The sequence below is a fragment of the Sminthopsis crassicaudata genome, chromosome 2 (genome assembly GCF_048593235.1).
Source record: "Sminthopsis crassicaudata isolate SCR6 chromosome 2, ASM4859323v1, whole genome shotgun sequence".
Lineage (NCBI taxonomy): Eukaryota > Metazoa > Chordata > Mammalia > Dasyuromorphia > Dasyuridae > Sminthopsis > Sminthopsis crassicaudata.
In genome coordinates this window covers 532,134,397-532,158,547 of record NC_133618.1, presented here as the reverse complement: position 1 = coordinate 532,158,547, position 24,151 = coordinate 532,134,397, and the positions used below count along the sequence as shown (strand labels likewise).

Sequence of the window (24,151 nt, the reverse complement as noted above, 5' to 3'; positions counted from 1 at the left end):
TACTTGTGTCTGGTCTCAGGCAAGCACTGGGGATATATATTCCCACCTCATCAGACTGGTCTCCTTGGTCATCCTTATCCAAGTGCAAAGGCACGTGTAAATGGAGTGTAAAGGGCACTAAGAAGCCTGGTTTGATTAAATGGAATGGCAGCATTAACCTCTGGAGGGGGATAATAATGGCACAAACTACATTATAGGACTTAGACAGGAAATGAAGCCCCAATTGAGAAAATTTGGTTAATAAGGCTTTTGGAATTCAAGACCCATACTAAAACATAAGATCCTGGAGATGATTAAGGTCCTCACTGTGATGTCTGCCTGCCATAGCACTTTCTATAACCTCATTAAAAACTGCCCACCAAGCTAAGCATAGAATATTTAGTTCTATAATAGAATATGGAGCATTTCCATTTCCTAGCAAAGAAAAGGGCATTAAAGAACTATCGCTGACACACATGGACAAGAAAAATGGAAAAGCAAATGTGGACTATAGCCTAAAAAGCACATGCATTTAATTAAAGTAAGGCTCAAACTACAACCAGATTTTATAGCTTTTGAAAAGAGATTGATTAAAAAAAAAAAGAAAAACTAGGCAGGCTGGAACAAGAGGAAGAATCAGCCCTATCAGGCAGAAAACATGTTTATATGGGCCTTGTTTTCAAGGCCTGGCCTTTTGTTCTCAAACTGTTTTTCAGATGTCATTAGAACTCTAAAATCAGCTCAAAGAATCTTGCAACTGCCTTGAGGTTGCTAGGTAAGAAATATATTCTGAATCCCAGCTGCTCTAGAATCAGCCACCTTTATCCTAGACTTATCTCAGAGTTTTAGATCAGAAGCAAGGAGAGAAATAGGAAACAGCTTGAAGGAATAGCAGGGCCTACTGGTACAGTGAATTAGATCATGTATAGACATCAGTGAAGGAACCAGAAGATAGAGAATTAATTCTTGAAGATTGGGGAGGGGCTGTATTCTAAAGAGGAGGTAATAGTCTCGTCAGGGAAAACAAGATATACATTTTTGTTTTGGGGGGAACAGTATGTATAAATATGTAAAAGAACAGATGATTCTGAGAGGAAAAGCACTAGTAAACAGGGGTAGAGATTGGAAAAGCCTTCATGTAGATGATGGTGTTTGAACTCAGCCTTAAAGGAAAATAAAGATTTTAAGAGTCGAGGTGAGGAAAGAGTTGCATCACAACAAAATCACAGAGTTGGGAAATCAAGTGTCATGTATGAAGAATAGTAAGAAGACCAATTTGATTTGATTGTAATTTGCATATAGTAGGGAAGGGGTGGTTTGCAATATGGTTGGGAAGATAGAAAAGGATAAGGGTATAAGGGACTTTAAATGTCAAAGACATTTATAGAGGCAATAGGGAGGCCACTAGAGCTCAATGATTAGGGGAGTGACTAAACTACCACTAGTAGACTTGTAATAACAGAATGTTGAAAGGACTTCTGAGGAAAACAAGGCAGTTCATATATCCTCCCTTTTCCTCCCAAACCACCTCTATCTACCATTCCATAGGTTTCAAGAAACTCAAGAACAATTTGAAAAGGATTGGACTAAATCAAAAGCCTAAAACAAAAGAGAAGTAACCTTTCAAAGGGTATTGAAGCTCCCAAGAGTACAAGCAAACCAACCAGCTTCCTGAAATTTTCCCAGAAGAGGAGCACCACCCAGAGCTTCCATGAGGAAGTTGTACTGAATAAGGTATTACACTCAGGTAATGAGGTTTTGTTTGTTGTTTTTTTTAAGAGGAGAACTTAGAGATCCCAATTAAAATTTTTCCTTGTTCAAAATGTTAAAACTTCAGCTTGTTCATAATGTTCAGAGTAGTCACCTTGGGAGGCCATATACTTATTCTGTTGACAGAGTTTTGTAACTCCTATTATGGAATCACCTTCAAAGCCTGTAGCATATTGAGGGAACATTTTCATAGGTGGAGAATCTCCAAAGCATTAGAATATATTTGATTTTTTGAAAGTACCAAAAGTCATTAAGTAAGTGATCAAACTGAATTCCATTTCAATGCTGTTTGGTTAAAGTAATATCAAGAACTGACAATGTCATTCTCCTATTCAATGTAAACTCCAGTGGCTCCCTAGTACAACTCAGAGCTTCTCTTTAGTTTTTAATGTCCTTCAAAACTCACCATATGCTACTTTTCTAATTTTATTTTGTAGATTACTCCCCTTCTTTGAACAATGTGACAACCTCAAGACCCATTTGATGTAATGCTGTTCCTCACACAAGACATTCCATTTCTGCCCCTTTATACTGACTGTCTCTCATGCCTGGAATTAACTTCCACTCCTAGTAAAATCCCCTTGTTTCCTTCAAAATTCTATTCAAGTGGTACCTACCTCTGGGTCTAGAGTCTGTGAACTTTATTTTTTCTAATATTTTGATAATTGCATCCTACATGTTTTAGATTATGCTTTTAAAAACATTATTCTGAAAAGAAATCTTCAGGCTTCATTCAATTGCCAAAAGGCTCCTAGAGCCAGGAAAGATTAAGCATCTTGCTCTATAGGTGCAGAATACAGCGTACACAAGCAGATTTAGCTGCTATGTTGTTTAGTTTTATTCTAATGTTTCTTACCCTTCTTTTTTCTCTTTGTTATAAAGGATAGTTCTCTGAGATCTTAAGCAGGGAAAATGACCTGTTTGTGGCAGTCCTCTTCGTAGTGGCCAGAAACTGGAAACTACGTGGATGCCCACCAATTGGAGAGTGGCTGAATAAATTGTGGTATATAAATAGTACGGAATATTATTATTCTATAAGAAATGACAGTAGGAGATTTCAGAAAGTCCTGGAGAGTCTTACATGAACTGATGCTGAGTGAAATGAGCAGGACCAGGAGATTGTTTTATACTTCAACAACAATACTATATGATGATCAATTCTGATGATGTGGCCATTTTCAACAATGAGATGAACCAAATCAGTTCCAATAGAGCAGTAATGAACTGAACCAGCTACACCCAGCAAAAGAACTCTGGGAGATGAGTATGAATCACTACATAGAATTCCCAATCCCTCTAATTTTGTCTGCCTGGATTTTGGATTTCCTTTACAGGCTAATTGTACACTATTTCAAAATCCGATTTTTTTTGGTATGGCAAAACAACTGTTTGGCAATATATACATATATTGTATTTAATTTATACTTTAAGACAGGGTTCTCAAACTATGGCCCATGGGCCAGATGCTGTTGGCTGAGGGCATTTATGCGGCCGTTGGGTTATGGCAAATGGGCTGAGGAGTTGAGACAGAGTGTGAGATTTTGCTTTTACTATAATCTGGCCCTCTAACAGTCTGAGGAACAGTGAACTGGCCCCCTATTTTAAAAGTTTGAGGACCACTGCTTTATTGAACATGTACTGGTCAATCTGCCATTTGTGGGAGGGGGGAAGGAGGGAAAAAATTAGAACAAAAGGTTTGACAATTGTCAATATTGTAAAATTACCCATGCATATATCTGGTAAATAAAAACTATTAAATAAAAAAGGATAGTTCTATGAGTCAAGCAATAGGGAGAAATAGATTGAGAATGGAGGAAAGGTAAAAACAAATGATATCAATAAAAATTGTTTAAGAACAGTTAAGACCAGATTTAAATGTTTAACAAAAGCAATCAATTTAGAGGTATAGACAGGAATTATGAATTTAAACTAGTAGCAAATCAGCCCAAAATATGAGGGATAATTTGTGGAAAGAAACAATAAGGAAATAATTGAGCAATGAGAGAGGAAGAATGAAGAATGCAGTGCTTCAAACTAAAGCAAAATCTTTGAGGAAGAAGCAGACAAGTCACATTCCTTCTTTGCTCAGCTGTATATTGATTGTATCTCTAAGTCTAGGAATATAGCTTCCCCAAAAAATTAATCTGAAGAACAATATTCCTCCAAATGCAAATACTCTGGCCTATTTGTGATTTAAAAAAAAACCTTCATAATCAGAGCTCATATAATTAAATCAAATACAGAAATATAAATAGGTCCTTGCTGATAAACAGGATGTAAATGTAAAGCAGTATATACTATATCTGTGTTTTTAAGTAGAATCTGCTTGAATCCAGGTTGTAAGAGTTCTTCTGACTTACCCATTTTGGCATTTTCCCTCCATCAGGATCATGGTGATGATACTGCAGAACAATGACCGTCACCACAACAGAAAAACCAACAATGATCATCGTGCTGGCAAAATACTGAGCTGCAGAGAGAACAGAACCACTTAGCCATAGAAAGTCAGCAGCATAATTCTTCAGTATCGTTTCAACCATAAAGAGAACAGGCTGAACTTCAGGTTTTCATTTCATATGCTGCAAGGAATCCCAATTAGCTGGAAGAATTCTAAGGAACAATGACCTTGCTAAGTATCATATCCCTGGTAGATAGGAGCTGATATGTCCCTGGTGTTGGTTTATACAGAGTATAGATTGAGTATTAGATTGTTTTAAGAGCCTAGTTAGTCAGGCACTTTGTAGGAAAATAAATCTAATGAGTGAAATGGACACTGGACAGCCTCAGAAAACCTGGTATCAAACCCCCTCTCTACTATCCATCTATTGAAATGGGAATAATAATTCTTGAACTATCAATACATTATATTATACCTTACAAATAATACCTCACATTTAATCATCACAATATTACAGGTTTGTAATCATCCTCATTTACAGTTGGGAAAACTAAGGCTAAATGATTTATCTGGGGTCATGAAGGTATTATCTAGGACCAGCATTTTCTGACTCCATTTTCTGCATGCTCTCCTCTGCTCCATCTTCTTACCTTCAGTTTCTTCATGTGTGAAATGGGCATATAATTGAACTTACTTCATAAAGTTGCTAAGGGGAACAACTGAGATAACACACATTAAAGCATTTCACAGATCTTAGAACACTATATAAATATTAGCTATCATTATTATTAGCTGCCTCCCAGCACTGATGTTATCAATCAAAATGTGAACTTACATACACATGAGTTTTTATTATTTTTATTATAACTATTATTGCATAATTTGGGAATCCCCCCCAGGAAAGGGGGACATGAAGAGTACTTGGTAGATATCAGCTTGGGGACCATTACAGAAGACAGATATTTGAAGTATGGAAATTAGAAGAGGAGAAGTGAATGAGGTGGAAAGAACATAAAATAACAAAATCTATTTGGCTGCATTACAGGGAAGTGCAGTGAAAAGAGAAAAGAATGAAAGTCAGGGGACTTAGGTTCATATACCAACTCCATCATTTTCTACATAAATGTGATGAGCCACTTCTGACTCTCCGTTTCCTCATCTATAAAATAATAACAGGGCTGGGTTGAATAATCTCTAAAGTTCCTTCAAGCTGTAAATCTAAGATCCAACTTACCCATGTTTGAGCCTATAACCAAATAGCCTACTCCTTCTATAGCTACTTAACAGCTAATGGCACCATAGTGCACAGAGCCCTGGACCTGGAGTCAGGAAAACTCATCTTCCTGAGTTCAGATCCAGTCTCAGACACTTACTAGTTTATGACCCTGGGCAAGTCACTTAATTCACCTTGCTTTGGTTTCTTCATCTGTAAAATAAACTGGAGAGGGAAATATCAAATTACTCCACAGCCTCTGACAAGAAAACTCCAATCGGCTCACAAAGAGTGGGGCATGACTGAAAAAATGACCAAACAACAACTTAAAGTCTATTTAAAAGTCTATTGGATTAAAAATAACTGCAGTTATTTTTAGTAAAGTAGCAAATTTCACTTTATTAGATCTTTTTCTTTTTATCCTTAAATACCACAGGAATATATGGAAACTCTAACAGATATGATTGAGTTGAAAATCCAAGGGAGCTTCCCAGAACACAGAGCAATGAAGTGGCTTGACCAAAGTCACATAGTTAACAAGTGTCTAAGATCAGGAAACTCAGTGTTTGTCTTGTGCCCAAACCCAGGACTCCTGCCACTATGAAGCACTGTCTTCCCTGTTCATAAAGCCTAACTCTCTCAAGTCCTGCTTTCTAGCTGGGATATGCTGGACAATGGGGAATCCCATCTCTCTGGGTCTTTGGAACCAGCCTTTGCATTTTTGGCTTTACCTATTAATGGCACTGAATCAGATGTTGCCGGCATGATTTCTGCCACCAGTAGCATGAAGACAGTGAGAGACAGTAAAACTGTTATTCCTAGAGCAAAACAAATGGTACAGAATTAGGAAAGAATAGGTGAGAAATGTTGCCAAGAACTGAAAACATTATCTCTCCTTTAGAATAACAACTTCTGTGATACATGCTACCTATATGACCCTAAACCAGTCACCTACTCTCTCTAAATTTCAGATTCCTCAACAATTAAAAAAAAATGAGAATGATAAAATCCAAACTCCCTACCTCTTAAAATTATTGTGAGGAATCTGCTTTCAAAACCTTAGAGTGCTACAGGAAAAAATTCAAGCTATTTCTTTTCTTTCTTTTTCTTCATTGGGAATCTCTCCAACTTCCTTCCATGTTATGTGACCATAAAGACCTTCCACTGTTTGAAAATGGCTTAGGAAGTGACTTACCACTGGACTCAATACTCCAAAGGGACTAAATCACTTCCTGGAACAAGTTATATCCTCAGGGGACTTAGTTATTCTTTCAGGCCAGGAGAGGATAATTTAAAAGCGCTGTTGCCACTACACTGGAATGTTAGAATTTAAATTTGTAGTTCTAAGACATCCCAAGTCTATAAAAATCCCTCTAACAAAAAACACCAGTATGAAAAAAAATTTATCATGATCAAGACATTTTGATGCCCCAGCTAATGGTCCAGAATAAGAGTGTTCTATTGATCTGATTAAAACTTAGCTCTATACAACTATTTTCTGCTCTCTGATGACTTTAATTTGCTTTTTGTTAATGATTCTTTATATTTTGTACATCATGAACACGTTTTGTAGTCTGGTTAAGAGTTAATGGACTCCTCATGACAATGTTTTCACATGCATAAAATAAAATATATAGGATTATAAAGGAAATCTATTGTATTGGAATATAGTTATCAAAATACTTTTTTCAAAGAATTGATTGACCTCTGTCAATCAATAAACATTTATCAAGGATCCACTATGTGCCAGGTTTTATTTTAAGCACTGAGGATACAAAGAAAAGCACAGTTTAATGGGAGAGACAACACACAACATTGTATGAACAAGTTACATAAAGGTTAAGTAGGAAATAATCAACAGAGCAAAGGCACTAAAATTAAGAAGGATCAGGGAAAAAGTGGAATTTTAAATGGGAGTTGAAGAAAGTCAGGGAAACCAAGAGGCAGAGGTGAGAAGAGCAAGCATTCAGGGAACCGTCAACAGCCAAAGAAAATGTTCAGTCAAGAAATGGAATATTCTATAAAACTATTCTAGAAAAATGAACTACATTCAAGTCCTTTGCTTGCTCCCTATGCTACACTGAACAAGTCAATCATACCCTCTAGAATTCAGTTTCTTCACTTGTAAAATAAGTAGTTGGATTAATTTATTTATGTGTTTTCTTCCAGTTCTAAAATCTTTGATTCTATCTACTTCTTCTTTTCAAGAACTTATCATTTGCAGGTGTGCAAGGTAAAGAGGAGAGAGCTCATCATAATTCTCTCAATTCTTGTTGGATATCCAGGAAAGCACAATTCCTTTTACCCATCTCCTCCAATATCTCACACAAGTCTATTTTAAAAACTCATTTAAGGTTGAAAACCATTCTCCAAAAATAACAATAATTCTTCAGTATTTTAAGGGGCTGTGATTTTGTCAGTATGTCATTTTGTCAGTCATTCTATCCATACAGATTGCAAACCTGTATACTTTAGCAGACAGTGAACTGCTATAGCTAAGAAATTAATGTCCCTATAGCTCACTTGGAGATGAGCCTGTCTTGAATTTAGTAAGGCTGGTGCTCGGGTGATAAGCACACAGTCTGCTCCTGAGCCACAAAGTCTTCCCAGACTTGTAGATCTGCTAGAACTTTCACTTCTCTGACATTGCCTCCAAATATTCATGGTTACTTTTGCACCAGTGAGAGGTCTTGAAGAAGGATCAGAACATTTAATTTCGGTTTTATAACTGGTTTTATCAGTGTAGAAAATTCCCAGTGAAGAAACTCCTTCTCCTAATAAAGATTAGTACCTTCTCTGTAACCTACAATCTTAGAAAGTTGAATAGGAGTCCTGAGTTAAAAAAAAATCCTCAACCAGGATAACAAACTCAATACTATTTTGTTTTGTTTAGTCAGACACAAGTTTTCTATATGTAATAGAATGAAATAGAATAAAAATACAAATTTTTAAGAAAACCAATCAACCATCCCAGGAATGTATCAAAAAATAAAGTACAGATCTGTGTAGAACATCTCCTTAAGAATAAATTATAAGTTGCTCTGAAACACTTTTTTGTCTTTGTCTTACAGCAATAAAAGCACTTATTACTTCTTAATTCTATAGCTGTTTCCTTTCCAATTATCACATAGTAAAAAAAAAAAGATTTTTGATTGGACACAAACAATTAATTCATTTATTTAATCAACAAGCATTTAAACCAGTAACTGTGCTAAGGGTATAACCAAATCAAAAATAATCAAACAAACAAAAAACTGGGGAGTAGGAGATGGGAGGGCAGTTAAGAACAACATATATACTGATCGATAAATACAAACTATGTACAAAATATTTTAAAGTAATTGGGAAAAGCATACTAGCAACTGTGAGGATACAGGAAATAATACTTGAACTGATACTTGAAAGAAACTATGTATTCAAAAAGGTGGAAGTGAGGAGCAAGTAAAATTTCAGGCCTGGGGGACAGTCTATATAAAGTCAGGAGGATAGAAAATTGAAGGTGATACATGAGGATGTATGTATCATAATGTATGTAACATAATATATATAATTATAATATGTATCATATTCCAGGATTATCATGCAAGATGAGAAACACTGAAATAATACACAAAGTTACTCTTCTACCTTCTCTTTCAGTGTTCAGCATCTTAGGATATTTATTTCCTGGCCCTGGATAAGAGGTCTGGAGCAGAACCGTATCTTCAACCATTCAGAGATATCTCCTCAGTAGTTTGTGATTCTTTGCCATATATATATAGCATCTAATCATTGTCCTAAACTGTACTAAGTGAAGTACACCAAGTAATGGGCCCCTCAGACACAAAGCTATCTACTGTAGGAGGTATGTGATAACCAATTAGAGCAATAGTATGTTAGGTTAGTTTTACAGTTGAAATAGTGAATTCGCTCTTAATTTAAACAAAGCAGTATGCTGCCTCTTTCCTGACCAGCAAGAGTCCTGCATACCTGACAAAGCAATTATCCTCTCCTAGATGATATTTTCCTGGGTTGAGAATTCCCCCTTCTAATATATTCATGGTATTTACCAAGTGAAATTTTCTCTCCTGAGTCTGCAGGAAGCAAAAACACTAATAAAGCAAGTGCAGATATCAGCACGCATGGGATGAGAAGATTAAGGCCATAATAGAGCGTCCTGCGTCTCATGGTCACGGTGAATGTTACATCTGGGTATGGTTCTTTACAGCAATCATAAAACCTCTCACTTCTCTTTCCAGGAATTTCTAGGTGGAAAAGAAGGAAAAATAATAAATTATTAAAATCATTTTGTGCTGTTTCTAACATGTTCTTATTTTTTTAATATATTATTCTTAAGAAAAAGAATTTCTTTCTAATCCTATTTTCCCTTAGTTATACTTTAAAAATAAAGAAATAAAACCAAGAGCAACAGATTGGTAGAGTAAAAAAAATTTATTTTTCTCTATTTCTACTATCCCAGTTCAAATCTCGTAAATATACTTTGCCATTTGTACTCCATCTTGAATTTTAGTTCCCTTAAATTCATATATGCACACCATCACCCACATTCATAAGCTATTGCTCTCATTCCTATTAATAATACTCTGCATCTTTTATAAATGGAGAGTTGCTTTTTGAGGAGAAAAAAATTGCAAATGAATGAAGAAGAATAACTCCATCAGCTATTTGAACGAGAGCCAGATATCTATTAATCATAAAATTTCTAATGCTTTTGGTAGAAGGCAAAAACCAAATAACTAAAAATAGGCCAGACATTTAGAAGCTCAAAAGAAAAATGCTTGGCCTCTCTTTGATTCCATCTTAATTTCATGACCTGAGTTCAAATCTTAACTTTGCCTCCTTTGTCACCTTTGTGACTAGCTTACTTATTCTCTCTTGACCTCAATTTCCTTGTCTGTAAAATGAGGAGGTTAAAGTAGATAACATTTAGTGTTTCTTCCAAATCTAAACTTATGGCCCTATGATTCTTTCTTCTAATCCTGCTTCCAATCCTCACCAAGGGGGAGAAAGTGGAAAATGAATGACATATACATGCTTTTCTATTCCAGTGGGTCTAAGGTGGAAGTAGTAATTTATAGGACTTATTTAGCTTCGAGGAAAATATAAAATCATATCTAAAACTGAATTTCCTCCCTCAATTAATTTCCATTTTCAACTTTCCATTTTCTATTAACATATGACAACCATTCTAAGATTTTCAAGGCTTCTAACTCTTTACCTTTAACTTCCTTCTCTTCTTCATTCTGCTTCCTTCCTTCCTCCAACCTTATCTTTATCTAATGAATTACCAAATTCTTCCTTCCCTCTTTTCTCCCTTCTTTCCTTTCCTAATCTAGCCCTTCCTCCTTATCTCTAAATTCATGTCCTTATCCCATCATACCTGGGCAAGAAGTGTAGTAGAGTAGGAAGAATATTTCCAGATAAACCAAATTTGAACCTCAGTCTTGTGTGATCTCTCTGGGTCTCAGCTTTTACTTTGTAAAATTGGGAAACTGGATGAGGTTCTGAGGTCCCTTTCATTTCTAAATCAGCGATGGCAATAGTGACCAGCACTTACCATACCCCATCTTCCAACCCCCTCCTCACTCTGTCCCATACATCCTGACAGAACAATAATTTAATACAATATTTTTTGCCCTTATGTATAAGGGCCTACACTAGCTCTTGTTCATCTGTCAGATCAAATCCAAAGTCATCTGGTTAGCATTTGGGCCTTCAGAAATTGATGGAACTTTATGGGAAGATTGCATGGACATGGTTTCAGGAACAACTGAAGTCAAACCCTTTCTCAATTACTGGCTGTGTGACACTAGAACAAGTCCCTTAGCCTACTAATACTCAATAGAAAAGTAGTAGATTGGGTTGAATGATTTCTAAAGGTCTATCTAGCTCTAAATTTCTGATCCTATGCACTAACCAACTGATGTCAAACTAGGAATCAACAAAAATTAATTAAGAGCCCTCTACATGCCAGTAATTGCGGTAAGCTGTGAAAATTGTTCTAATCCCTTACATTCAGTCTGTTTGTTTCTGCCTTCATGAGTTTGCTCACTCTACTCTCCTTCATGAAATGGCTTTCTTCTTCCCCTTATGTAGCCAAAGTCTAAACTTCCAGCTCCATATTTGCCTTCACTTTTCCATAACTAAACCCACCTCATAATAATCCTTCCTTGAACACATAATCACATAACATTTCATGATTTTAAAATGTTTTCTGGTTTGTTTCATATCTGTGTCTCTGATAGATGGTAAGATTCTGGTTCATTCAAAGAATGTATTAAATACATACTTTGCACCAGGCATTGTAATAAGAGCTAGAGAGCCAAAGACCAAAGCTAAAGAGTCATGCCCTCATGGAACTCACACCGTGATGGGGCAGAGGGGAAGTTTTGTTGTTCAGTCATATCCAGCTCTTCATTGATTCCATGGATCATACTGTTCAGGGAATTTTCTAGGCAAAAATATTGACATGGCTTGTCATTTCCTTCTCTGCTGGATTAAGGTAGATAGAGGGTAAGTGGCTTGCTAGTAAGGTTCTAAAGTGGGATTTGGAATTCAGAACTTTCTGATTCTAGACCCAGCACTGGATCCACTAGATCACTTAACTGCCCTGAAGGGGGGGGGGTGCAGTAAGTACAACATATACACAAAACAAGTGAATATAAAAGATACACAAGGAAATGTAATATGAGTTGGGGTAGGAAGCAGGAATAAGGAGTTCATGGATGATGAGGTAGTACTTGGCCTGGATCTTGACTGGACCTAGGAATTTCAAGAGGGGGTGGAGGCAAAAAGGGAGAGTATTCTATGCAAGGATGTTGACACATAGGTGACATTCAGAATGCTGCACATGGAATAGCAAGATATCCAGTTATCAGTTGCATGAGGAGGAGAAATGAGAAACAAATCTAAAAAGTTTAGTTAGAATCCAATTATAAGGGGCCTTGAATGCCAAAGAAGATGTAGTTGATCTTAGAGATAAGAAGGAGCCATTGAAGTAGGGAAGCAACATGACCAGAGTTAAGCTTCAGAGATGTTAATCTGGTAGCAGTCTGAAAAATGAACTAGAAAAGAGAGAGCATCCTTGAGGATAAGTCCTGGGTCTGAGTACCCACAGTATGCCAGGCCCTTGACAAACACTGATTGCATTATTGCTTGCAAAGATTTTCAGATCAGCATGAATGAAAATATTCTTCAGTATTTGCACTATGAATTAATTACATTGTCTATGCTAATAAACAAGAGGGACTTACCAACTAGGTCCCATTCTCCATTTGAGATATAGCCAGAAATGTCTGCTTCTTGCATCTGTAAATCCAGGGACCATCCTCCATAGGACCATGACCCAAACTTCAGTTTGCACTGTTGTACATCAAAGGGAAACCAGCGCACATCGATGTAGCATGAGCTCTTGAATATGCCTGGATGGATTGAAATATGATCAAAGAGAAAGGCAGCATTTACATTATCCCAACTCAGGTCAAGCAATTTGTCCTACAGAACAATGGGTTTAGTGGTATATAACTTCAGAGCCTTAGAGAAGATCCATTACTTGTACCTTAAGAAATTAAATGTTTGCCAACTTGCTAGATGGATTAGAGGGCGGCATGTTAAAATATTTATAAGGTCCCTCCTTTAACAAAGCTCTTTATTCCATGCTTCACAAGCTGAACCTTTTTTATTTTCTTTCTGATGTTAATAGTCTCTTTACAGAGCAGACTGTCTGAGGACTGAAGTCTGTGGATGTTCAAATCACTGATTCTCAGGACAGAGGGCCTTGATAAGCCATCCAATCCATTCTCCTGTCTCCAGACAGGACTACATAGAAAAATTCCCAGTTTGAGAACTATTATTTTCTTTAAAATCTCTAAGGCAAAAACAGTTTATTGTATTTTTCTATATTTTTAGATTTAGTTGGGGATGACTCAACTTTATTCAAATCAAATGTTCCCAGAACATCGTCTGCAGATAATAAGATCAGAGATCAGGCATTTATCCGAACAATGACCACCTCACCAATATAAGCCTATTCAATCACTCTCATTTGCAACAGTAGGCTTCAAAATTCAAGAAGAAATTGGAGAAAATCCCAAGAGACGCAAAAAATAATGAGCAGAAGTTTGAAAGACAGTCCCAAAAGTTTTAATGTATCTTTAAGCTTTAATCACTTAAACTTAAACAGTTTAAAATTGCACTAAGATTTTGGGGACATGTTAAATATGACTTTGGGAGAAAATATTGCAAAATCAATTTTCTAGCTAAAAATATATCCAAGGTCTTTGCAGCTAGCCCAAATACCACAAGGACAAACAAGATGCAATGGCCTTAAATTGTAAAAGGTGAGATTTTGGATGGGTATAAGAACTTTGCCTGGCAGGAGCTGTTAAAACAGAATAGGTTCTTAAGTGACATTCCCTAAGGGCTTTTAGGAGAAGAAATGACACCTGTCTGGAATGGTTTAAAAGTAGCCCTGCCTGGAGCCAGAAAAATGGACAAAATGATGGTTGAGGGTATAATCAATTCATAATTTGAGTTGGAATTGGACAATCAGTTTATGCTACTCCCACTCCTTTCTCCAAAAAAAAAAAAGGGGGGGGGGACTAGGACTAGTATGTCAAATTCCCATGAGAAACCAAAATTAATTATATCTAAAATAGTTCCATCCAGCTGAATAATCAATGTTCTTCTCCAGTGGTGATGACTGAATAATGCTTCCAAAGACTCAACCCTTATGCTGGGAGTTGTTAACAATAAGCACAGAGAAGAAACACATGCACAGAATAGAAAAGCCATCATGGGACAGATTATAGAATAGCCAGTGCTGATAAGCCAAACCTGCTATACAAGCTACAGCATAAACAAACAAGATACCTTGAAGTTTGTGGAGCAGAAACCAGCAGAATATCTCAACTTCAATCACCCCCCCAAAATTCTTGGAAACTATCTGGATTTCAAAAAAAATCAAGAACAATAAATGAATCATGAGGAAAAGGGAAGAAATTTTTTTGTTTGTTTTCATTTTTTGCAAGTCAATTGGGGTTAAATGACTTGTCCAGGGCCACACAGCTGGTAAGTGGTAAGTGTTTGAGGTCAAGTTTGAACTCAGGTCCTCCTGATTCTAGGGCTAGTGCTCTGTCAACTGCACCATCGAAGTGCCCTATGAAAAAAATTGGAATTCAAAATCTTATAAAAATGAATGTTGAAAACTATCTTTACATGTAATTGGAAGAAATAAAATTCTTTTTAAAAAAAGTTAATGAAAACAAACCTTCCCTTGGTAAAGATTAATAAGGAAAATTTTGGACGTAGATAGGGTTTCATTCACTTAATTTAATTCATGCCAAGATGATATAAGCTGCTGAAAATGAGAATCAATCCTAGAAAGTAGATCAGCAAAGCCTGGTAATAAAAAGGAAGCTTGATGCAGTACTGGATATAAAAGCAGAGAGCCCAAACTGAAGTCCTTGATGTTACTTACTTCCTGTGACCTAGAGAGTAGGATCACTTTACCCCCTCTAGGTCCATTTCCTCAACGTTAAAATAAATGGATCAGGTCATATCACTGCAAGTTCCATTCCTATCTATGCTCTAAATCTACCATCTGGACACAACTTGTCAATTATTTCTTTCCCACAAATGATTAGATCGTATTTTAATGTATCTCCATTTGTTGCCGTTCAGTTATATAGGATTCTTCATGACCTCATTTGGATTTTTCTTAGCAGATAACAAAATGATCTACCATTTCCTTTTCTAATTCATTTTACAGATGAGGAGACTAAGGTAAATAGGGTTAAGTGACTTGGCTAGGGTCGCACAGCTAGTATGTGTCTGAGGCCAGATTTGAATTCAAGACTACAAGTCATTATGACTTCAGGTTCAGAATTCTTTCTAGTTGCCTTTGTATCACTATACTACTTCTCAACTCTCTGAATACCTAATATGATAAAAGAAACAGCAATAATCAACTCACCAATTTAATTCAGTAGGTATCAATTAAGTACCTTTAGGGATCACTGTCATGTATAAAGCACCTGTAGAACATAATAAAGACCAAAGAAAATCCTTGCCCCCAAGGTGTTTATAATCCAAAAGAGGTGGGGTGAGAAGAAGACAAGCTGGTGATACATGGAAGGATATGATAATTATAATATTGTCATCAAAGGGGTTCTGCATTTCACTGACTTTTGATGGAAATGATTCACTTATTGTTCTTGGCTTTTTAAAAATTCATATAGTTTCCAATAACTTTTTGAGGGGATTGAAGTTGAGATATTTTGTTGGTTTCTGCTTCAAAAACTTCAAGGTCTTTTGTTTGGATAATGGGTGGGGTTGGAAAAACTTCCATAAAATCTGAGTTAAATCAGTCCCAAAGTGTCCAAATTTCAGAGAGAGCTAAAAAGGGATAAAGATTTAAAGTTATCTTGACTTGTTTGTTAATAATTGTTCTTCTTTAAAAACTAGAGGATTTGAGTAAGATTTTGTCTCTTACTTTAATCAAACAATTCCTGTTGATTCAACAAAAATTTAAGCAAGTCATTTCTATTTTTCTTATGTGTGCTTTATGTTAAGAGTTAAGGGAAAGAGGAAATATGGTATGGCAGACAACACTGACTTCATCTAAGATTCAAAGGTAAAAGGGGAGAGACCTGATTTCTAGAGAAAAAATAGTAATCTAAGAAAGCAACAGTAGCAGATAGTACGTAGAAAGGAATACGAGTAGTACCCTTGACAAAGTGAGGCTGTTGTATGAGCATAAAGTACTAGTCCAAGCCATCATTTAGTGCATCTATGACATAACTGGACAAAGCACTCTTAAATTCTTTTTCTAAACTTACACTCACATGAATACATATGTTCACAATATTACCTGGAGGGAGGTATTGGCAATGTCCTGAAGAATTCACTAAAACATTGGTATGAAATGTAGCATCAAATCGCTCATCAGCACTAGAAAGAGATTAAAGAAAGAAAAAATTATCACATGTGGATATAATGAAATACTAGTGTGTCATAAGAATGAGGTAGTTTTAGAGAACCTGGGAAGACTTGAAGGAACTAATGAAGAAAAATAGAAAAGTCAGGAGAACAATTTCTACTTTAACTACAACATTGAAAGTTCTAAAACACTGCTTAAAGCAAAAATCAACTATGACTTTAAAGGACCAATAATTCTACCCATCTCACTGTAAGGTGAGGCAATATTGTTTGTCCTTCAAGGACCATAATATCAGGGAGGTGTTGCTATAACATTCAAGTAAGTTGGCTGTCCAAAACCACCAATCTCACTTTTTCTTTAGGAGTCATCTGGATCCAACGACTAGATAAAGATCAGGATAACTGGAGAAAGCCCTGGATGAAATGGCTTCTTTAATGGGTCTCAGTTTGATTTAGGCCATTCAGTAATTATGGATGGGTAAGAAAGGAAATAAGGCAACAGAATATGGGTAATGAGATAAACATTATTAATATGAAATATTAATATGGAATTAATATGGCCAATATGGAAATGTATATGTTTGACTATATATGTTTGTTATAAGAGTTTTGTTTTCATTGTTCACCCTTGAGGATGGAGGTGAGAGGAAGAAAAAAATAAGTGCTTACCAATGGAAAAAACAAAGTTGTTTTTTTTTTTTATAATACCTTTTTATTTTTTAAATATATGCAAAGACATAACATGCTGCACAAGAAAAATCAGATCAAAAAGGAAAAAAATGAGGAATAAAACAAAGAGCAAGCAAGCAACAAAAAAAGGTGAAAATACTATGTTGTGATCCACATTCAGTCCCCCATAGTTCTCTCTCTGGATGCAGATGGCTCTCTCCATCACAAGTCTATTGGAATCAGCCTGAATCAACACGTTGTTGAAAAGAGCCATGTCCATCAAAATTGATCTTTGCATAATTTTGTTGCTGTGTACAATGTTCTCTTGGTTCTGTTCACTTCACTTAGCATCAGTTCATGTTAAGTCTTTCCAGGCCTTTCTGAAATCATCCTGCTGATGATTTCTTATTTAACAATAATATTCATATACTATAATTTATTCAGCCATCTTTCAACTGATGGGCAGCCAGTCAGTTTCCAGTTCCTTGTCGCTATAAAAAAAGGCTGCTACAAACATTTTTGCAATGTGGGTCCTTTTCCCTTTTTTATGATTTCTTTGGGATATAAGCCCAGTAGAGACGCTGCTGGTTCAAAACGTATGTATGCACAGTTTGACAGCACTTTGGCCATAGTTCCATATTGCTCTCTAGAATGGTGGGATCAGTTCATGACTCCACAAAACAATGTATCGGTGTCCCAGTCTTTCCACATCCCCTCCTACATTTATCATTATCTTTTCCTATCATCTTAGACAATCTGAAAGGTATGTAGTAGTACCTCAGAGTTGTCTTAATTTGCATTTCTCTGATCAATAGTGATTTGGAGTATTTTTTCATATGACTAGAAATAGCTTTAATTTCTTCCACCTGAAAATTGTCTGTTCACATCTTTGACCATTTATCAATTAGAGAATAACTTGTATTCTTATACATTTTAGTTAATTCTCTATATATTTTAGAAATGAAGTCCTTTCTTAAGGAGCCAAGATGGTTAATGAAGCTAGGAAACTGCTCAAACTCTCCTAGTTTCCCTCAAAAAACTCATGAAACCCAGTCTCTGAACAGTCTGATGGAATGAAACCACTCTCCAACTCAATATAGAATGGAAAAACTTCAAGAAAGATAAGTCTTACTGGGTTGAAAAGCACAGCACAGAAAGACTCTAGGAAAGCCAGTGAGAAGGTCTTAATCACAGCAGATCAGCAATTGAGACCCTTAGTTTTAGTTCAAAAGCAAAACAAACCAGTAGGACTCTTCCCAGTCCTAGCTCAGAAGGCAAAATAACCAAGGCTGTTTCCTGGAAAAAGCAGATAAAGGTATCCTCTGCAAACATAAAGGGTCCCTGTACTCAAAGCTAAGACTTAATGCTGCCCAGGAAGCTTGGGACATTGCCTCTTTTATCCCAGGAGCAGAGCTCGACCTTAAAAGTAAAGAAAGAGAAAATATTAAAAGAAAAGGAAAGAAAAAAGAGTAAGAAACAGAAAAGAATCTTGACCATGGAAAGCTGCAATGTTGATAAGGAAGATCAAAACACCAACTCAGACAAGAACAAAATATCCTCAGAAGAAATCTCAAAGAGTGAGATGAATTAGTTTTAAGCCCAAAGAGGATTCTTGGAACTGCTCATAAAAGACTTTAAAAGGCAAACAAGCGATGTAGATGAAAAAATGAGAAAACAAAATGAGAGTCATGGAAGAGAGAATCAACAGCTTGGAAAAAGAAATTAATTTCTTACAAACTACAGTTGGCCAAATGCAAAAAAAAAAAAAAAATCTACTGAACACCACCTTGAAAAATGGAAAAAGCAATACAAAAGCTAACTGAAGAAAATCACACATTAAAAACTATAATAAAGCAAATGGAAACTAATGACTTTATGAGACATCAAGAATCAGTCAAACAAACTAAAAGGAATGAAAAGATGGAAGAAAATGTAAACTACCAAATTGGAAAAACAGCCAAACTGGAAAATAGATCCAGAAGAGACAACTTAAAATTATTGGTCTACCTGAAGGCCGTGACCAAAAAAAATAGCTTGGATAACATTTTTTAAGAAATTATCAAAGAAAACTGTCCCAATATTCTAGAAACAGAGAGGGGAATATAATCATTGAAAGAATCCATCACGTTTGGAAAGAGATCCCACAAGGAACCCCCAAGGAACATTATGGCAAAACTCTAGAACTACAACCTCAAGGTAAGAATACTGCAAGCTGCCAGACCAAAAAAAAAAATTCAAATATCAAGGAGCAATAGTCAGGATTATCCAGGATCAAGCAGCTTCTACAATAAAGGAAAAGAAGACTTGGAATACCATATTTCGAAAGGCAAAAGACCTTGGGTTACAATCAAGAATTAACTACCCAGCTTTCCCTGAAAGAAGCAATGTATCTTCAATGAGTAATAGACTTTCAATCTTTTCTATTGAACAGAACTAAACAGAAATTTTAATCTTCAAACACAGGACTCAAGAGAAGCATAGAAAGATAAAGAGTGGGAAATATATATTATTTAAAAATTAAACTGTTTACATCCTTAGATGGGAAAATGATATCTGTAACTCTTGAGAATTGTATCTGTCACTGAGGCAGAGGGGGACATCGCATGGACTGAGGATATGGTTGTGAATGGACTCTGATGTGACAATATCAAAGAAAATAATATGAAGGAGTAGAAAAACAGCTGTACTGGGAGAAAAAGAAGGGGTAAGTATATTGGGACAAATAAATCGCATGAAGAGGCACAAAAGCTGTGTTCCAATGGAGGGGAAAAAGTGAAGGGAATGAGTACTGTTTGAAGCTTGATCTCATCAGTTTTAACTCAAAGAGGGAATGACAATCATTCAGTTGGGTAAAGAAATTTATCTAATCCTATAAAGAAGTAGTGGGTCAAAGAAAAATCACTACTAAATACAGGGTGGAAAGAAATCAAAAGTATATGCAGGAGAAAGAGAGGAGAGAGAGAGAGAGAGAGAGAGAGAGAGAGAGAGAGAGAGAGAGAGAGAGAGAGAGAATATCTAATGAGTACTAAATGTATATGCACCAAGTGGTATAGCATACAAATTGCTAAAGATATTAAATCAGTTACAGGAAGAAATAGACAGCAAATAGATATATATATGGTCAATCTTTAGGGAACACTTGAATACAGATATGAAGGAATATACCTTTCCCTTAGCAGTAACATGCGACCTACACAAAAAGTGACCACATATCAGGGGAAAAAAAAAAAAACATCACAATCAAATGCAGAAACGCATGATATAATGATATATTTAGAAAATCCTAGAAAATCATCCAAAAACCTACTCGAAACAATTCACAGTTTTAGGAAAGTTACAAGATATAAAATAGTCCCACACAAATCATCAGCATTTCTATATATTACTGACAAAGCCCAGCAGCAAGAGATAGAAAGAGAAATTTCATTTAAAACAACTATAGACAAAATAAAATATTTGGGTATCCATCTTCCAAGACAAACCCAGAAACTGTATGGACACAATTATAAAACACTCCTCACACAAATAAAGTCACATCTAAATAACTGGAAAAATATCAATTGCTCATAGGTAGGCCAAGCTAATATAATAAAAATGATAATTCTGCCTAAATTGATCTATTTTTTCAGTGCCATACCAATCAAACTGCCAAAAATTATTTTGTAGAATTAGAAAAAATAATAACAAAATTCATCTGGAAGAACAAAAGGTCAAGAATATGAAGAGAATTAATGAAAAAATATTCAAGAATGGTGGCTTAGCAGTACCAGACCTGATACTATATATAAAGCAGCAGTCATCAAAATCATTTAGTACTGGCTAAGAAATAGAGTGGTAGATCAGTAGAATAGATTTAATACATAAAACACAATAATGAAAGCTTATACTCCCCCCCCAAAAAAAATAAAACTCCAGCTTCTGGGATAAATTCACAATTTGACAAAAATTGCTGGGAAAACTGGAAAATAATATGCCAGAAATCAGCTTAGACCTATATCTCACACTCCATACCAAAATAAGGTCAAAATGGGTATATGAATTGAGCATAAAGAATGATATCATAAGCAAATTAGAAGAGCAAGGGATAATTTACCTATAAGAGCTTTGGAGAATGAATGAATTTATGACCAAAAAAACAAACAACAACAACAACAAAAAAAAAAAAACCACTAGATAACATTACAAAAGGTAAAATGAACAATTTTGATTAAATTAAATTAAAAAGGTTTTGTATAAACAAAATCAACAGAAACAAGATTAAAAGGGAAGTACAATGCTGGGGGGGAGTTCATGGCCAATGTTTCTGATAAATGTCTTATTTCTAAAATATATAAATAACTATGTCAAATTTATAAAAATACAAGTCACTGATAAATGGTCAAAGGATATGAACAATTTTCAAGGACAATTTTCAGATGATGAAATTAAAGCCGTCTATAGTCATATAAAAATGCTCTAAATCATTATTGATTAGAGAAATGCAAATTAAAACAATTCTGATCTTTCAGATTATCTAAGATGGCAGAAAAAGATAAGGATAAATGTTGGAAATATGAAAAAATTGGGATCCTGATGCATTGTGGTTAGAGTTGTGAAATGATCCAACCATTCTGGAGAGCAATCTGGGCTATAAAACTATGCATACCCAAAGAAATCATAAACAAGGAAAAATGTGCAAAAATGTTTACAATTCTTTTTGTGGTAGCAAAGAATTGGAAAATGAGTAGATGCTCATCAACTGAGGAATGGATGAACAAGTTGTGGTATATGAAGGTAATAGAATATTATTATTCTATTAAAAATATGAACAAGCTGATTTTAAAAAGGTCTGGAAAGATTTATATGAATTAACACTGAGCAAAACAAGCAGAACCAGGAATACATTGTACATAATAACAGGAAGAATGTGCAAAGATCAGCTATGAAAGTCTTGGTTCTTCTTAATGGTTTAGTGATCCAAGGCAATCCCAATAGACTTTGGAAAGAAAATACCATCTGCATCCAGAAAAAGAATTATGGAGATTAACTGTAAATGAACATATGCTCTTTTAACTTCTTTTTTTCCCCTTTCTCCCATGGTTTTTCCCTTGTGTTCTAATTTTTCTCTCCTAACATGATTCATAAAGCAATGTGTATTAAAATTAATTGACTAATTAATTAAAAAGAACTGAGAATTTTATCAGAACCTTTGGATGTAAAAAAAAAAAAAATTCCCAGTTTTCTATTTCCCTCTAATCTTGTTTGCATTGATTTTTGTTTACAAGAACTTTTTTTTTAAAAAAGGAGTTAACTTTCTGAGTGACCTCTATATTAGTAATTAATATGGTCAGATTAATGTGGACAACATCCCTGAGAAGGCAGACAATCCATGATCTAGGGCTGAGTTTGTCATAGTCAGCACAAGCCAGTAACTAAAAGATATTCCCAGAGCACTGCCCTGAGAAAGCCAAATACTCCCCCCCCCAACCTTTTCCATAAGTGTGCATTGCTTTACACATGAATATAGACAGATTTTCTTAACATCGAGTAACCAACAAGATGCCTGTCTCTAATGTAACTCAGGCAAAGCCCAGTTTTTAAGTACCTGTGTCTGATTCAATTCAAAATCAACTCTCAAGTGGAATTTGATCATTTGGTGAGTAAAAGAATCAAGACTAGAGCTCTTTAAAAGTGCAGCTTTGTATTGGAAATAATAAAGGCAACCATATTCTTGGGAACAGGATGATAGGAGAAAATAGGCTGCTATGAAGTTGTCAAGGAATACCCTAGTCATTCCTCTGGAACATTCTGAGGGGTAAGGAGGAAATTATACAAAGACATGCCCGGCATTGAGTAAAGCCTGCTTTGCCCAAGTAGAACCCTGGCCCAGCTAGGGCACTGAGTTGGGACCTGTGCAAAAAATGCCAATCTCTCCTCTCTCAGGGGCTCTACTGTCCGACCTCATCAGCATTTTTCTGGTACAGCAATAAAGAGAAGCATGGTATCAAGAATTAAGCACTCATCAGAGAAGCCACCATTTGAAAAATCTTGATTCCCCTTTGCTACCTCAAATAAATCACTTCAGGAAGGCAGTGCAGTAAAACAACTTAGGAAATAAAAAGGCTGGTTTAGAGATAAATATAGTTGGACTCAAATCTTAGATTTTCTAGTTCCAACCTGTGTGACTTAGTAAAAGTCACTTTTCCTTCTGAATTCCAATTTCCTCATCAGGAAAATGATGGATTAGACTACATGTGCTCTAGTCCCTTCCACCTTTAAATCTACAGTCATTGCTCATCTAGCTACTCTATAAAGAAGCTGAGAAAGCTTTTCTTGACTTAGCCCCATTTGAGGGTCATCTTTGTTGCTGCAATAAAGGGAATTTGGTGGGGAAGAAGCAATCGTTATTTACTGGGACAAGTTAAACAGATGAGCTAGCCTATCAACTGGATCATAGTGTCCAGATGATTTTGATATGCAAAAACAGAATAGCTAAGTTCATTGGCTTATAGTATGTAAACTCAGTTTTCTTCATTTTTTGAAAATTATAACATCTACCCTTTTCCAACAGTGTAGTATGTGTCTGTTACTCTATAGTCAGTCCAAATTTCTTGAGGTCAGGAAATTATTTTTGCCCCTTTTTTTTATATCCACAGGGCTTAGTAGTGCCCCAATTTGACTAATAGTGAGCCACTAATTTTGAATGTTTATAGGACCCACTGACTTGAACTCATAAAGGATACAGTTTTTTCTTACTATGTCCTAACTTATCTCTAGTAGCCCCTGCCAGTTATCCATCTTTTGTTCTGTCCTTTCCAATCCAAAGATCAGGCTCTTTCATAAAGAAAACAAAAGTTAAGCAGTTCTATTTTTCTATCATCAGTTAGACCCATGCTATGCACCCTAAGCTGTGGTCCTATGCATCTTTAATCCACCTCCTATATCCTTAGCTTTTCTGCCCAGCCTCAGCTCACTCTGAGATATTTAGTCCACCTGAGGTTTTTCTTATAGGACCATGCAGTGATTTTTCATAAGGTCCTGTGAATTCTGGGTACCCAAACACAGTTTGAATGATTAGATGAGTCAGGCAGTCAACAGGAGATGATGTAACACTTACTAAGTGATAGGTACTTACTTACTAAGAGCTGAAAATAACACAGCAACAAAAATCAGTCCGTATCAAAGGAATTCACATTCTACTATAA

The 24,151-nt window shown here is 35.7% G+C and overlaps 1 protein-coding gene across 1 annotated transcript in view; it reads right to left on the bottom strand.

Annotated features, from left to right (window-relative positions):
- The window catches only part of CHRNA7 (cholinergic receptor nicotinic alpha 7 subunit), a 180,348-nt gene that overhangs the window by 7,422 nt on the left and 148,775 nt on the right, over nt 1–24,151 (bottom strand). Inside the window, exons 5-9 of the mRNA XM_074294656.1 lie at nt 16,231–16,310; nt 12,614–12,781; nt 9,410–9,604; nt 6,092–6,178; nt 4,110–4,219 (exon numbers count right to left, since the gene is read on the bottom strand). Of these exons, the coding sequence (XP_074150757.1) occupies nt 4,110–4,219; nt 6,092–6,178; nt 9,410–9,604; nt 12,614–12,781; nt 16,231–16,310 (640 nt within the window). The remainder of the gene's footprint in view (nt 1–4,109; nt 4,220–6,091; nt 6,179–9,409; nt 9,605–12,613; nt 12,782–16,230; nt 16,311–24,151) is intronic.